The 17,118-nt window shown below is 41.6% G+C and overlaps 1 protein-coding gene across 5 annotated transcripts in view; it reads right to left on the bottom strand.

Annotated features, from left to right (window-relative positions):
• Positions 1 to 17,118, bottom strand: part of CBS (cystathionine-beta-synthase) — a 215,849-nt gene that overhangs the window by 132,656 nt on the left and 66,075 nt on the right. For all 5 annotated transcript variants that reach the window (XR_003852749.1, XM_029577798.1, XM_029577799.1 and 2 more), the window contains exons 8-9: positions 12,705 to 12,796; positions 2,935 to 3,060 (exon numbers count right to left, since the gene is read on the bottom strand). Coding sequence is in view for 4 of the 5 variants with exons in the window: in XM_029577798.1 (XP_029433658.1) it covers positions 2,935 to 3,060; positions 12,705 to 12,796 (218 nt within the window). In the remaining variant the exon portion in view is untranslated. The remainder of the gene's footprint in view (positions 1 to 2,934; positions 3,061 to 12,704; positions 12,797 to 17,118) is intronic.

Raw genomic sequence — 17,118 nt, forward strand, 5'->3', positions numbered from 1 at the left:
GGAAGGTGAGGGGAGGGCGTTAGAGGATTCCCTCCAAGGCCGCTCCGATTTCGGAGCGGCCTTGGAGGGAACGGGGGTAGGCTGCGCGGCTCGGCGCGCGCCGGCTATACAAAATCCATAGCCTTGCGCGCGCCGATCCAGGTTTTTAGCAGATGCTCGCGGCTCCGCGCATATCTGCTAAAATCCAGCGTACTTTTGTTTGCGCCTGGAGCGCAAACAAAAGTAGGCTATTCGCGCTCCTTTTAAAATCCGCCCCAGTATGCCCTATGAATTCGAGAAGGTGGCTCTATGTTGCATAATGCACGTTTTAAGAGCAATACACATGAGACCCCGAGATCATAACCTGCTTTGAAACAGCTACAAAATACATGTATGAAAGCATGCATGGGGATTTCTAAATGAAATCCCCACATGTACTTTCGCTCCCCTGATCTAACCCTATCCCTTTTCCCTGTGGGGAAAAGTACATGTGCTGTTAACACACAGGAGTTCATGCACACGAAAGGGGGGGATGCAATTTTCCAATAAGCATGAAAAGTTTTGAAAATTAACTTCCCAGAGGGCAATTTTAAGACTGTTTTAGGACAAAGACTGAGGGTACTTTTTACCCCATGGCTTTGCACTTATTTTCAAAGCTAAAGTATGCTTTCACTGTGATTCTTGCAAGACAAGGTACATATGCTCACTTGAAACTGCTTTTTCTGTGGATAGATTTTTGCTGGAAAAAGTATACACAGATTTTAAAATACTCCTTGGGGAGCTTCTTAGGGATCAAATGGGAAGAAATTAAGTGGCTGTGATTTTGTGAGGAAAACTGGTTTGTTTTTACGCTGACTTTTGGCCAAGTTAGGTTAGGGTTCAGAACAGTTTAGATTTGACTGTATCTTGAGGCCTTTTGTGGGCAAAGGACGGCAGCTTGTCTGTGGCCTGAAGGAGCTGTGGGAAGAAGAGGGAGCCTTTTGCTAGCCTGGGGTTTCAGTACCAATTTGCTGTGTTTTGGAGATGAAGCCTCTTTCCTTTTCTAGTAAGAGTAGTGTGTGTGTGTGTGGGGGGGGGGGGGGGGGGGGGGTGTCAGGATATTCTCCTTGACTTTGAGAATAATAACTATTGAATTTTTTCAATACTTATGTTGATTTCATTTGATAATGCTTTACTATTGTGGTTTCGCTTATGTATTCATTATATTATGTTTAAGTATACATTGCAGAGATCCCCTCCCACTAGTGACAGCGTGAATATAGTAGGGAAAATAACCAAAGCAGCCCAAACAAACGAATTCCCCAAAAGCAAAATAATCTGTGTGTCTTATGCCATCATACTAGACACTACCGGTCAAATGACCTTCATTGTCTTATCTTTAATCGTTTGGAGCTTTGACGCCATTTAAAGCACTATTATGCTGCGATGCAATTTATTAACACTGGTATGATGCAATCTGGTTAAACGCTGTGCAGCCTCTGATGCAGAAACAGGAGGTTTCGAAACACAGACCATGTCGGAACGGGACTAGTGTTTGGGATGTCAAGATTTACTAAGATAAGTTTAAGGTGCAACTCAAAACTATATTTATAAAAAAATTCTTGCCAAATGATTAAAGATAAGACAATGAAGATCATTTGACAGTTACTGTCTAGTATGATGGCATAAGACATTGTGTATTTAATACACAGATTATTTTGCTTTTGGGGAATTCGTTTGTTTGGACTAAATATACATTGTAACATACATTCAGTAATGGTTTACCAAAAGGAAGGATAGAAGAAAAGTCTGTTTAACTGTTGTTGGGAAACCAGGTGGAATGGGATGATCATGGACTCTCTGGCTGCTGCGACACCTGTAATTCCCAAAGGCAACTTCACACCAACTTCTCCAATTCTTTGGATAGCACTAGCCTTGGGCTACCTGTTCAGTGTCTAAAGGAAGGAAAATCCCTCCAGAAGTACACTCCCTTTGAGTAACAAGTTCTTCATGATGAACTTGGAACTGCCAGAATTGGATAAGATTTCTTAGAATTCTCTGGGAAGATCAATAAAAATGCAAAATCATGTGTCAATTCCTTGTTTCTGCTTCCAAACAGTACATCTCCTATTATCATTTTATATTCCACAAGCTGGGAGCAGAAACAGGGAAGAAAAGTATGTGGACTGCCGGAACTGGTCCTATTTTTGGAGTGTACAGCGTCAGATAGCTGTACTTTCTTACTAATGTTACCTGCCACGTTCCAGTCTATGTGCTGTGAGAGAAGGGGATGCAGCTTACATTTTCTCCTCCTCTCCAGCATCAGTTCTGGGACTATAAGAGGCAGGTGAACCTTGCTAATAATCCCACACCCTAAGCACCAGTTTTTGGGCTGTGTGGGAAGGGATGGGAACAGCACTTACCTATGTTTCCTCTTCCCAGGTTTCTGGGATGCAACTGTGGTGGTGGTGGTGGTGGGAAAGGTCTGCTTAGTAATGTTTTCCCCTCCCCTAGACTCTGGGATGTTTATGCATGGGAGGGAAGAGGGAGAGAGAACCTGTATCTTCAATCCTCCAGTTCAGTCTTTGGAACATAAGGGCTGTAAGTTTATAGATGTACTGCTCCCCCATCTCGGGTTGTATGGGATGGGGATGCACTTATTGTTGATCTCCCTCAGTCTTTGGGCAGTGCAAGTTGGTTGATTTCTGGACTGTGTATGTTGAAGGGTGCAATTAATGTTCCCCCCCTCCCCTGGTTCTGGGCTGTCAAGGAGAAAGGGATACATTTTACCCATAACACACCTATCCTCTAACTCTCTGTGCTTTGCACTTTAAAGGGAGGGAAGGAATCTGGGTGGTGGGCAGCTTGCCAATGTTCCCCCTCCCCCTCTCTGGTCTCTATGTAATAAGAGGAGCACATTATAGTGCCTCCCACCACCAAATCTTTGGACTGTGCATGTAGTGTAGGTATACTTACTGATCTGTCGAGGACCGTAGGAATGAAGTCATACCCAATCCCCTCCACCTCATACATGGTTTTATCTGTCTTATTTAGCTCCTCTGGCTCAGCAAGAATGGAGCCTTCAGGATCAACAGCGATGACCTGAGAAAATGCATAAAAGATTACCCAAGGGATGAAAAAAAATGAATCAACCCTCAAGGGCCTCAAGAACGTATTGTCAATCTATCCCTCTGATATAATACATTAGTAAATTTTAGCTCAAATTGTCTTTACTTGCATGGTAAAAATTGAGTTAATAAGTTAATAGTATGCTAATGTACACACACAAAGATAAGTTTAGCATGCATAAAATAGGATTCATGCGCATAAAACATTTAAAAATATTAACCGCTTTACAGATTTCAATAAATCACCCAAAGTGATACACAAAATATTCTGCTCAGAAAACATGCACAAATTGTGTTTGCTGTACATAAACCATTTCTGCAAAAAAAAAAAAAAAAGTTTTGTGCACACTGTTTTCTGTGTATAGAACATGTTTTCTATTCAGAAATCAGTTTATGCGTAGAAAACACAAAGTTGTGCACAAATCCAGCATAAGACCTCTGCACCATAAACTCTCCATGGACTAACACTAGCCCAGGAAAGTTAGTTCCATGTCTGACCAAGAGTTATGTTTTCTTAATGCTCAAAATTTAAGTAAAGCTTATAACCCGCTCTGCAACAGGATGATAATGGCTAATGGCTTGATTGACATGGAATTTGCATGAAGGAGCACTAACACATGATGACGTTAGTGCTGCATGGTATGCACATTTCTGTGTGCATGAAACTCCTTAAATCGGTTTACACTCCGTAGTAAAATTTGCACAAAAAAAATGTCCACACAACCTGGCGCTAACAGGTGCGCCCACATTAGCATTCCTTACTACTACACATTGGGACCTAAGAGAGATTAAGGATTAGGGTAGGATTAACGAGGCATGCAGATTATGGCAAGTTCTGACCACCCGGCCAAGATGGTGAGACGGTCAGTGAAATGCTAAGAGAAATTAGGGAAGCTAACCAAATTGGTAGTGCAGTAATAATGGGAGATTTCAATTACCCCAATAGTGACTGGGTAAATGTAAATCAGGACATGCTAGAGAGAACATACCTGGATGGAATAAAACTGAAAACCTGGCTATTCAGCCAAGCATTTCCATGATTACATACAAGCCTCGTTCAACCTGCTACTTGGCTTCTGCCTCGCTCTAAATGTATAACTCCACTTTCCTCCCCACCCCATTAAACTCCTATCCCCACCCATATAGATGTAATTTCCCTCCCCTTAAACTCTTCCCCCTTCCCTACCCGTCAAACCCTCTCATCCTGACCCCCCCTTAACCTCTCCCTCCCCCCTCTCCTACCCCTTCCTATCCTCCCTGTACCCTATCACAATTTTCGTTCGATTCACCCACGAAGAAGTTACCTAAGGTTGCTTTTACCAGCCTATTGTAAGGCATTTGTATAAATAGGAATATTTTCTAATACCATGTTTAAATATTGTTTTTTGTTCATATATTTTTTTCTTCTATTTATCTGTTATTTATATAAAAAAAAAAAAGTTCTTCGTTATATGTAATTGCCTCCAAGCAAGTTTTTAATTGTTCGCTGTAAACCGATTTGATTTGCATATTATGTAAGAAGATCGGTATATAAAAAACTAAAAATAAACAAATAAATAAATAATAAATGGAATAAATGACAGTTTTATGGAGCAACTGGTTCAGGAACCAACGAGAGAGGGAACAATTTTAGATCTAATTCTCAGTGGAGTGGCGGCTTGGCAATAGTGATCATAATATGATCAAATTTGAATTAATGATTGGAAGGGGATGGTTGGTGTTCCGCCTTCACAGAGGGCTGCCATCTCCAAATAAAACTAAAACAAGAAACAAACAAAGCAGGGGTGGGTAAGAGTATGGGGCAGGGGTGTGGCCTGCTTTTTTGCGGCGGTTGCTACCCCTGATTGAGCTGGATGTTCACTGGGATGCGGATACAGCGCTGCTCTCTGCATGGTGGAGTGGTGGAAGGGAGTTGGGGCCGGAGGGTGCTGGAAGCCAATAGTGATGGGTGGGAGGGAGAAAAAGGGTGGGGAAAAAAAAAAAGGGAAAAAAAGGGTGGAGGGAGAAAGGGTGGGGAAAATAAATAAATAAATGGATGAACTGCGTGGCTTGCTGGGCAGACTGGATGGGCCGTTTGGTCTTCTTCTGCCGTCATTTCTATGTTTCTATAAGCAAATCCAAAGCCCTAGTATTAAACTTTCAAAAGGGAAACTTTGATAAAATGAGAAAAATAGAAAAAAAACTGAAAGGCCCAGCTACAAAGGTAATAAGTGATGGCAAGTTAAATATAAGACATTGATAAGGCAGACTAAGAGAATTTGAAAAGAAGTAGGCCCTAGATGCAAAAACTCACATTAAAACTTTTTTAAAAATATATTTGAAGCAGAAAGCATGTTGAAGCAGAAGACAGTTGGACCATTAGATGATCGAGGGGTTAAAGTTTCACAGAGAAGATAAGGCCATCGCGGAAAGATTAAATGATTTCTTTGCTTCAGTGTTTACTGAAGAGGATGTTGGGGCGATACCTGTTCCAGAGAAGGTTTTCATGGATAATGATTCAGATGGACTGAACCAAATCATGGTAAACCTAGAAGATGTGATAGGCCCGATTGACAAACTGAAGAGTAGTAAATCACCTGGACCGGATGGAATACACCCCAGGGTTCTGAAGGAACTACAAAATGAAATTTCAGATCTAATAGTAAAAATGTGTAACCTAGCATTTAAATCATCCATTGTACCTGAAGACTGGAGGGTGGCTAATGTAACCCCAATATTTAAAAAGGGTTCCAGGGGCGATCCAGGAAACTACAGACCAGTTAGCCTGACTTCAGTGCCAGGAAAAGTGGTGGAAAGTGTTCTAAAGATCAAAATCACAGAACATAGAGAAAGGCATGGTTTAATGGAACAAAGTCAGCATGGCTTTACCCAAGGCAAGTCTTGCCTCACAAATCTGCTTCACTTTTTTTTTTGAAGGGGTTAACAATCATGTAGATAAAGGTGAACCGGTAGATATAGTGTATTTGGATTTTCTGAAGGCATTTGACAAAGTTCTTATGAGAGGCTTCTGGGAAAAGTGCAAAGTCATGGGATAGGTGGAGTTTTGGCCTGTAACTGGTGTTCTGACAACAGCACTTCTTCAGGCACATAAATGAGTCATGTGACTGCACTCAGAGCCAAATGGATGACCCAGAGCTTTGTGGAAAAGCTTAGAGGCCTTCATTACTCATGTGTGGGAATGTCTGTGCTGAGAGGAGTAATCGGAGTGATTCTTGTGCCCTGGTTCTCCACATCCCCTTTACTCTCACCAAACCTACTCTGAGTACATTTATTTATTTCCATTCTTTTATATATTGTACACCCAGCAAATGCTGACTGGAATGATGAACAATCACATAATAACACATATCATAACAAATCAAAAAATAACATTAACAAAAAACATAAAATCAGTGCTTGGATAAATATATATGCGGGAAAACTTCCTCTGTTGCTAGTATTAGCAGCCCCCTCTCAAGCCTTCACTCTTTTTCTAAAGGTCAAATAATTGGGGTCTCAAGCCTAACATCCCATGGGGCAGGATTCCATAATTCTGAACCCATTACAGAACTTACTCTTTCTACAGCCCACTGTATGCACCTAAGTAACAGATGGGACTGAAAAAAAAAGCACTCTCTGTGTAGGGCGAAGGCTCTTATGAGCATAGGACTCAACCAGCTGTTTAGGATATTTCAGCCCAGTCCCCTGTTTAAGCTTAAACATCAGAACCATGATCTTGAAATGGATGCGTTCCTTGATCAGCAATCAGTGAAGCTGTTTCAATAAAGGCCACGCACCTACCCACCAACCTCGCTGCTATATTCTGCTTTATCTGTAAATGATATAAACATCTTTCTGGTACTCCTAACCAGGGGTGTAGCATCCTTTGTGCACAGGTACCACCAACTTTAGAAAGGCGGGTGCCGTGCATCACCAATTTTAGATGCCCTTAGCCATCAGGAGATCTCATCCTTCCTGTCGGCCAAAGTGAAAGAGGCCTGCGTGGCAGCTGGGAGATCCCAACCCAGTTGGCAGCCAAAGTGAAAGCAGCTCCTCTGTTGCCGAAGAATCACACCAGGCTCGGCAGCCGAAGTGCAGGTGGCCCTGGGGATCTCATCCCAACTGAAGGACAGAGGTGTGTGCATGTGCATGCATGAGAAAGGAGCAAGGAGCCAGCGCGCTTGTGTGTGAGAGAGAGGGAGAGGGAGACAGCATGCGCGTGTGTCAGAGAGAGAGGGAGCCAGCGCACGCGCATGCTGTCTCTCTAAAAGACATTGAACCAGCATATGTGTGCGCCTGAGCGAGATGGAGAGAGCCAGCAAGTAGCCTAGTGGTTAGAGCAGTGGACTATGAACCAGGGAAACCATGGCTCATATCCCACTGTCACTCCTTGGGACCTTGGGCAAGTCACTTTACCCTCTGATGCCTCAGGCACAAAACTAGATTATAAGCCCTCTGGGGACAGGGAAATACTTACAGTACCTGAATGTAATCAGTTTGAAGTGCCAAAAAGCAGAATATAAATAAATATATTAAATATAAAATATAAATATTCATCCTTGATCCAATTCTCTAGTCATCCAATCAAAAACAATCAGATTTGTTTGGCACAACTTTCTCTGGTGACCATGTTGCCTCTGATCTTACAACCCACTGGACTGTAATTCATAATCCTTTCCTTCAGAGAGTCTCCATTAATTTTTCCATCACCGAGGTAAGTAGCCTGTAGCTTCCAGCCTCCTTTTTGCTACCATTTTTGTAAAGCAGGATCACAATCATCCTTCTCCAATCTTAAGGCACCACTCCCATCTTCAAGGATCTATTGGTCTTTCAGCAGAGCCCCCAGCATCTCATTGAGCTCTCCTATTATCCCGGGATGTATCTCATTAGGCCCCAGCACTTTGTCCACTTTCAGCTTTGACAGTTCCACCCACTCTCTTCTGTAAATGAGTATCTCTCTCACACTCAACTGTACTCTTGCCAACCAACCGTAGTCCTTTTCCAAGGTCTTCTCTAGTGAGTATCGAACTAAAGAATTTGTTTAATATTTCTGCTTTTTCCTCACAATGACCCTTGCGCCTTCTTTCAATATTATATTATCACCTCTAGCCTTTTTCTGATGCATCTAGAAAATATTTTCACAACTTACTTAATTTTTTTTGCCAATTCTGTCTTCCAGTTGAGATTTTGTCCTGATTTCTTTTCTCATCTCTTTCAGCTTTATCAGTTATTCTTCCGCGTGTTCTGCTTTATGAGTTCCTTTGTACATTTTGAATGCTGATCTTTTTGCTTTTATTTTTCAGTCATCTCTTTGGAGAACTATATTTGTTTCCTTTCCCTTTTATCTATTTGCCTTACATAAAGATTTGTTGTCTTAATTACAGCTCCTTTTAATTTGGCCCTCTGTTGTCCTGCTTCACACATCTCCTCCCAGCCTTTTAGCTCCTCCTCTAGGTATGTTGCCATTTTATCAAAGTCTGTATTTTTGAAATCCACCATTCTGATCTTCGTGTGATTTCTCTCCAACTTGGCCACTATATCAAACCATACTGTTTGATGGTCACTGGTGCCCAGGTGGTCCCTTACCCAGACATCAGAGATATTATCTCCTTTTGTGAGCACTATGTTCATTATAGCTCGTTCCCTCAAGGGTTCAATCACCATTTGTCTGAGCAGAGCCCCTTGAAAGGCATCCACAATCTCCCTAATTCTTATAGATTCTGCATCAAGGATATTCTAATCTTGCAGACTAAAATCTCCAATACCTTTTGAATTTCTTCACTAGATCTCTGCCCAGTTTTTCTGTCTGAGTTAGTTCACATCAATGTAAATATAAGTGCCATTATCTTTGTTTAAGATAGCCCACGGTACTTCCTCCTTTCCCCATGAAGGAGCATGGGGAAGGAATTGTTGGGGATGATGTTTTTGACGTAAGTGCTCCTCCTCCCTCTTTTCTGTTCTCAACTCATATCCCCTGCACGAGATTCACTGAACCATGTTTCTAATAGCAACAAAATACAAGTCCACCTCCACCATGAGGGTTTGCAGATCTGGAACTTTGCTGTCCAGACTATGAGCATTTGTGCACATAGGTTTACAGTTTTTCTTCCATGGCTTGCTACTCTTCCTGGGCACCTTTTCTGCCCTTTTGCTTAACATTGTAATATAGTAATGACAGCAAAAAAAGACCATTTGATCCAGTCAATCTGTCCTGCAAGTTTCCCTTGGTTGTAATTATCACTCTGTGCAGGTTACCCTCACAGTGTTTATCCTATGCCATTTTGAAGTCATTTACTGTTTTCATCGTCACCACCTCTTCCAGAAGGGAATTCTAGGCATCCGCCACCTTCTCCATGAAGAGATATTTCCTGATGTTGGTTCTGAGTCGTCCTCCCTGGAATTTTATATCATGACCCCTGGTTCTACTGTTTGATTTCCAATGGAAAAGGTTTGAGGATCGTGCATCATTAAAACATTTCAGGTATATGAAGGTCTGTATTATGTCTCCCCTGTCTCCAGCACTGAACACAGTACTCCAGGTGAGGCCACTTCAAGGACCTGAACAAGACCATTATCACCTCCTTTATCTTATGGTTATTCCTCTCTCTCCTCTGCATATAAGGCTCATGAATAACATCTCCAAAGAGCAACACTTCTCCCTTTTTTCCTATCTTATGGATGCCTTCAACCAGATCTCTGTCCAGCTCTTCTGTCTGAATTAGAAGCCTATAAACCACACCAATGTAAATGGAAGCATCATCTTCTTTCTTTAGGACAGCCCATAATATTTCCTCCTTACCCCATGTCCCTTGCATTTCAGTTGCTTGGATATTATTTTCTAAACTCAACATACAGTGAAAATGTACAATTAATATATTTAAGTACCATATTTATTGAACTATAATGCTGCAAAACCTGACTATACATATTGAAACTATCTTGAACATTCATCACTCCCCACACTCACACCAAATAAAAAATCATCATAACAGAGTTACAATGCAAATACAATATCTAAAAGACCACAACAATCCTGAAATTTAATACATTAAGACATTTATACCAGCAATATTTTAATTTATACAATCCATTTTATATATATCTTCTCATTAATTTATCCAAATTTTTGATCGTTGTTTCCTCTCCTTCAACAGGAATAATGAATGTGTTCACAATACTGTTCTCAAACTTGATTCATGCTTCCTGTATTTCCTGGATAGTGTTTGACATCTAGAGCGACTTCTGTCTCCTCTGTCCTTCCTTAAGTTATAATATTCAGTGGCAAGTAGTTGTTCCACCTTCAGGCAGCAAAATACTGCACGGAGCGGCAGTAGCCACAGAGGCATTCACGGAGCGGGATGCCAGTGGTTTGTGTTCCACCTTCACGGAGCGGAAGGTTGGAGGGCTGCCATCTCCAAAAAAACAAAAAACAAAAAAACAAAAAACAAAAAACAAACAAGCAAAACAGAGGTGGGTAAGAGTATGGGGCAGGGGTGTGGCCGTTTATTGTGGCAGTTGCTACCCCTGATTGAACTGGATGTTCATTGGGATGCGGATACGGCACTGCTCTCTGCATTGGTGGAGGGGTGGAAGGGAATTGGGGCCGGAGGGTGCTGGAAGCCAATAGTGACGGGGGAGGGGGAGAAAAAAAAAGAGGTGGGGGGGAAGATAAAAAAAAAAAAAAATGGATAAACTGCGTGGCTTGCTGGGCAGACTGGATGGGCCGTTTGGTCTTCTTCTGCCGTCATTTCTATGTTTCTATGTTTCTATAACCCGGAACAGCCGCATCCCAAGCATGAGACTTAGGGAGACATGGTTCACCAACAGCAACGATATCCACGTACGCTTTCACCATTAGGGCCTGCAGGGATGGGATTTTGTTGCCCAAGCTATGAGCATTTGTGGTCATAATTTTCCAACTTTTCATTTTGGTTTGCTTCTCTTCCTAGTCACCTTTTCTGCTTTTTTGAGCTGATTGATTTTATTTCCTCCTCCCACTGCCTATATCGCTTAGGGGTGTCACTAAAGAAATGTTTATTGGAGATTTTGAATATTCCACCAGATGCAATGCTCCTCTACCAGAACTTGTTATTGGCCTCTGAAAAAGCACACTGATATACAAATGGTACGGTCTGTGGGTAGCTTACACCTTACACAGAACTTTGAAAAGTTGCTGGAAGATTCAGTTTTACAGGGGAACTCTTCTGATAACATTTACATGTGGCCTGGGTCCCATCCCCGGACCTTGGCTGGGGCAAGATGAGGTTGGCGCTGTTTTGGAAAATGGCGCAGACCATGCAGGGTGTGAGTGCAACTGGCCCCGATGCGGGATCCAATTTAAAGTAAGGGGGGGCTCTGGAGGGGGATCAGAGTAAGGGGGTTTTGTGGGTATGGGTGGTTGATGCATTGGCCTTTGGGGGGGGGGTGCCATCCTGAGGGCAGGGAGTTTAATGTAGGCACTCTGGGGGAGGGGGGGTGTCTGCTGCCACTGTACACATACTTTAACTTTTTTTTTTCACATTTTGGAGGCACTGAGGTCAGCTCGACTGGCGGCCCTGGATTAAGAAGGGGGTCAGAACTGACTTCCACTCAACTTTCCCGTTAGCAGCCTTTTTTTTTTCCGGGCCAGCAGCCCTTTAAGACGATGGCGGTCCCTTGAGTTTGGGGCTGACATTGTGTTAAAGGGCTGCTTGCCACATTCTTTTGTGGCCTGGTGTTTGGCTGCAGCACAAAAGAATGTGCCATACAGCCACGATTCATTTTTGGGGGAAGGGCCCCCACTATCGCGGTGACACCCCCACATGATAATGGGACCCCTCCTATGAAAATACATCACAGCTTGATGAATCTAGGGATAAGTTAGGGGAGTTACAGGGGCATAACTGGGAGGAGTTGAGTTCGCCAGCTAAGTTAACCAGCTAACGCCAATATTCAGAGTGAGCCGGATGACATAGCGGCTAAGTCTGGTCAGGCCAAAGAGCCGTCCTCAAGTTAGGCGACTATAGTTAGGCGGCAAACTAAAAGATAGTCTGCTATATTCAATACTGCGGTTTCACTACTGAATATACCTTCAAAATTAGCCGGACAAGTTTACCCAGCTTACTTTGCTAGCCGGACCTTGTCTGAACATGAACCTCTCTGGAACTATTTGGTAGTTAAAATGATTACCAGAAAGACTGGTTACTCAGTAGAATTACCAACATTGTTCATTACCCAGTGTGGCATGAGACTTGGTTTCAGGCAGACATGCCAGAGGACAGAAGAACCAGCTGAACTCCAGTTCTCAACTGAAAGGCACTTTTATTTACATAAACCGAATAACACCATAAAACCCGCTTACCTCAGCAGTGCTACAGCAGAAGTCAAGTACTCAAATGTACGAGGTTCTGGCATAGTTCCTGGAGTTTTCTCCTCCCTTTCTGGGCCTGTTTGTTCCTTCCTGAGCCAGGACTTTTATTCCTCTCCCATGGAGAATACCCTATGGCCTGGATTCCCACTCTGGATATTAAGGTGGACCAGGCTAGACAGCTGGTCCCAGTCCTTTAATTTGTTACAGGGTTCTAGTTTATACAGCTCTTCATAATATAATATATTATCATAATATAATATATTTCACATGAATAGTTAGTGTTTCCATACCTTACATTCTGGGCATTTCTCCTTCAGTTTTCTGGCAATGCCTGTGATAGTCCCACCAGTGCCAGCTCCTGCCACCACCATATCTAATTTACCTGCATCAGTGAGACAGTGGAAGTGCTATTAATCCAAGAGCTACGCAAATATCAAAGGTCAGTTATGGCCAAACAGTCATGCATCCTAAAATAGGAACCGATAAGCAAATAAACAAGATGACTCATTCATTTTAAGATACAAGTTAATGATCCAAATTCTGTTACATAATTAAAATGTAAACGTCCAAAAAATTGGGAGGTTCAGAGAAATAGCTTTATGCTGGACACAGTGAGGACAATATTCAAACAAACATTAAACAGATAAGTTATCTAGTTAAATTTAGCTGAATAAATTATCCTGCATATTTAGTGGGATAAACATCTTGCTGAATATTCTCAATTCAAGTTTCCCAGCTATCTTTAGCTGGATAACTATAAACTAAAGTTAGTTTAACAACTTTAAACTAAAGTTCATAGGCATCACTAGAGGGTGGCAAGGGATGGCAAGTGCCACCCAAAAAAAAATGGCTTTCCACTCCGTTACCACCCCAGTTTCAAACACTGAATCGAGCCCAGGGTGACACAAACCTCTGCCTGATCTGATGGAGTGCAATTTACTATAGATGGACCTGTCACCCCACCAATCCTCATGCTCTTTTTCCTCCTCCACCCATTTGCACAAGCCAACAGCAGGAGCATCATTTAAGCCTACATCATCTCCCGCTGCCATGGAGCCTCTCTCTTTTTAAGAGCTGAGAGATTACACTGCTCCTATTGTGAGAGAGGCCCTGCAGCAGCAAGAGAGCCTGTGAGAGTAAAAGCATGCGTGTGTGTGTGTGTGTGTGTGTGTGTGAGGGAGCCTGCAAGAGAAAGCCTGCACGTGTGTAAGAGAGCGAGAGCCTGTGTGAGAGTGCATGTGAGAGTCAGAGCCTGTTTGTAAGACAGCATGAGATCAGAGCCTGCATATTTGTGCGTGGGAGCAAGAGCATATGGGATTGAGAGAGCCTGTGTGTGTGTGTTTGTGAGGAAGCCTCTAGGAGAATCTGTTTATGTGTGAGGGAGAGGGAGTGTGTGTGTATGAGGGAACCTATGGGACTAAGAGCCCATGTGTGCATTGGGAAGAGAGAAAGAGGTCTGAGAGCCTGTGTGAGATTGTGTGTGTGTCTGTGTGGAGAGGGGAGCCAGACCTTCAAGAGAGAGAGAGAGGATGTGTGTGTGTTCATGTTTATGACAGCATGTGTGAGAGAGAGGTTAAAGTTTGTGCGCCCCATCTCTCTAATCCATGACAATCTTAGAGGTGACTGGAAGTAAAACATTTCCTTGGTATGGAGAGCCAGGTGTTTTGTTTTGTTTTTTAATCCTTATTAGTTTTAATTACTGGATTTTATTTGATGTATCTGCTATTTTGAAATATTTTATTGGTGAGTGGTAAATCTTAAAATATTTATATGTATTTGTAATTATAGGATATTATTCTATTCATCAACTGTTTTGCAACATTTTTTTTATATTTTAATCTTTATTAATTTTTAAACAACATATCAAGATAATTTTCTTGACAATAAATCATATGTTTACATCATAACTTTCAATAGTAATTTGAAAAAATTCTTAAATTATATATAAACATTTCAAGTCCACAATATGGATCCAAGAGGTCATCATATTATAATCCACCAAAAGTAACCTTAAAATTTTTATAACATCGGCAGGAGCTTATATCACAAATAAGGTAAGACTAACCCAGACATTTCAAGGCTTAAGAAGCTAAATCACTGGTGCACATACATGTCGACTTTCAATATTGTCACACAAAAACTGTGTTAATTGAGATGGCAAAAAGAAAAGAAAAAAGACTTATCTTTAAACTTAATCAAACATTTGCACGGAAATCTTAATGTAAAGGTTGCTCCCATCTGTAATACTTGAGGCCTCAACAGTAAAAACTGCTTTCTCCTTTTCTGTGTTGACTTAGAGACATCAGGGAACATCCTTATTTGTAATCCCATAAATTTTTCTAATCGATGTTTGAAGTATAACTTTAATACCCATTCTTTGTCCATTTCCATTGCAAAATTTATTATCAATGTGGCTGGCTCAGCTAGGGTCTGATCTGATGTTTCCAGAAAGTCCGTTAAATTTAAGTTTAACTCTGGAACTCCATTTTCTTTCCTTACTGGTCCCTTTACAGGGTCAAAAGTCTCACTGGAAGTCTTTCTTATATCCCCTCTCACAGGTACATAAAAGACTCGTGTAATTGGTGGCATTTGGTCTGAAGAGACTTTTAAAATTTCTTGTATATATTTTTTAAACATATCTCTCGGTGTTATATAAGAAATTTTTGGAAAATTGATTACACGTAGATTTTTATTTTTTAGCAAATTTTCCATATTCTCTATTTTATCCAGCAGGACCAAATTATCTTTAATTATATAGTCTTGTTTAGTTTTCACCGACTCCAGTAATACTTTTTTCTCAGTTTCGGAGGTATTAATCACTTTTATTGTATTTTCTAAAGATTTAATTCGATTTTCATGATCTTCAATCTTATTTCTAAATGGCTCAGTCTGTTTTATCATCAGATTCCCCAACTCGACCATAGTTTCCCACAAAGATTCTAATGTTATCTGTCCCGGTTTTTGTGGATTATAAGGTGGAAAATTTAAACTTAACTGCTGCGGCGTAGATGTGCTCCCAGGTTGATTAAGCTCTATTCCGCCTCCGTCGGGGCTACCAGGATCCGTTTCAAGCCCTCCGGACTGCTCTAGCCCTCCGGGCGGTTCTTCCCCGCTGATTTCTCCCGATGGTGGACTCCCTGACCGGCTCTCGCCGCTAGCACTTTCGGCCTGCAGCGCTTCCGGGTTTCCATCCGGGTCTCTCAGCGTCGCTGGATTCCTGGGCGCTTGCCTCTGCATCGGGGACAAAGTTGTTTCTGAGTCCGGTGGGGAACTCAACTCCTCTCCTTCAGTTCCCCATCTTAGCGACTCGACTCCTGATGCTATTGCTCCTCTATGAACGTGGGCATCCATCGGGCCAGTTCTGGGAGTCCCGAGAGTGACTTCAGTGTAGGATCTGTAGCAATCAGGCTTGTTTTGTTTCCCAGTACGTGGTATATTGGTCTTCTGGGGCTCAGTACAATGTTTACAGTGCTGCTTTTCACAGGTACAGGTTTTTCTAAAGTCAACATTAGATTACTGTATATACTTAGGTCTTCCAGCCTCAACAATAAAACCATTACAGTTATTACAAAATGCCACAGCTCATTTCATCATTGATAGTAACAAGAGTCCACTGGAGGATCAACTACAAGATCGCCATGTTAAAAGTCATCACCTCACTTCTCTACATAAATACAATGTTGCAAATTCATAACCCTATCAGGTCACTTTGATCCTGTCAGAGAACATTTTTGGACATTCTCTCTGTCTGATAGGCAAGGCTTTGTGAAAATGAGAGCGGGCAATGTTTTGGAACACGCTCCCACAAGAATTCAGGATGATGGAATGCTCTTAAGGGATTTAAGAGTGCTCTGAAAAACTTTCCTATTTAAGCAAGCATTTTGCTAATTTTGATGGAGCTGTGCAGTATGATCACTTTTGTTTTATCTGTTTTTACTTTCTGTATGTACTAAATGTATAACAGGTTGTTTTTTTGTTTTTTTTTACTGTAAACCACTATGCATATTAGCAACATATAAATAGAAATAAATAAATAGTAGGGTTTCTGCTGTTTGAGTCCTTTTCGTTATTGCTATTACATTATGATACATTTACTATAAAGATATTGAGTATATTTGCAGTTTTTGTGTTACTTAAGAACATAAGAAATTGCCATGCTGGGTCAGACCAAGGGTCCATCAAGCCCAGCATCCTGTTTCCAACAGAGGCCAAACCAGGCCACAAGAACCTAGCACGTACCCAAACACCAACAAGATCCCATGCTACTGATGCCAGTAATAGCAGTGGAGAGTTCCTTAGAGATCCTGGTATTTCTTAGTACAAGGGATTCAATGCCCAAATGGCAAAAACCTGAGTGGAGGAAGGAGCGGATACCTCTTCAGTATCCAGTGCTTGAGAGGGAGAAAGGAGAAGGTGCATACCCACAGAAAATATCCTTCAGGAATAGAGAGAATTAAAAAAAATTAAGATCAGGAATTTGGATCTCAGGTTTTTGGAATAAAATTGGGAGAAGAGGACCTATACCTTAAGGCTTACCATCCAATTCAAGGATAAAGAAAGGACCTTGATGAACAGATAAAGTACTTACAGAATCACAGACATACAAGTTTGGCCATGTGAACGGAGTTTTGGAAGGCAGAGCAAAGCTTTTTATGCACCAGAGGTACATTTGAACTAATTCAACAGTATATTAATTTATTTATT

Source organism: Rhinatrema bivittatum, chromosome 15 (assembly GCF_901001135.1).
Source record: "Rhinatrema bivittatum chromosome 15, aRhiBiv1.1, whole genome shotgun sequence".
Classification (NCBI taxonomy): domain Eukaryota; kingdom Metazoa; phylum Chordata; class Amphibia; order Gymnophiona; family Rhinatrematidae; genus Rhinatrema; species Rhinatrema bivittatum.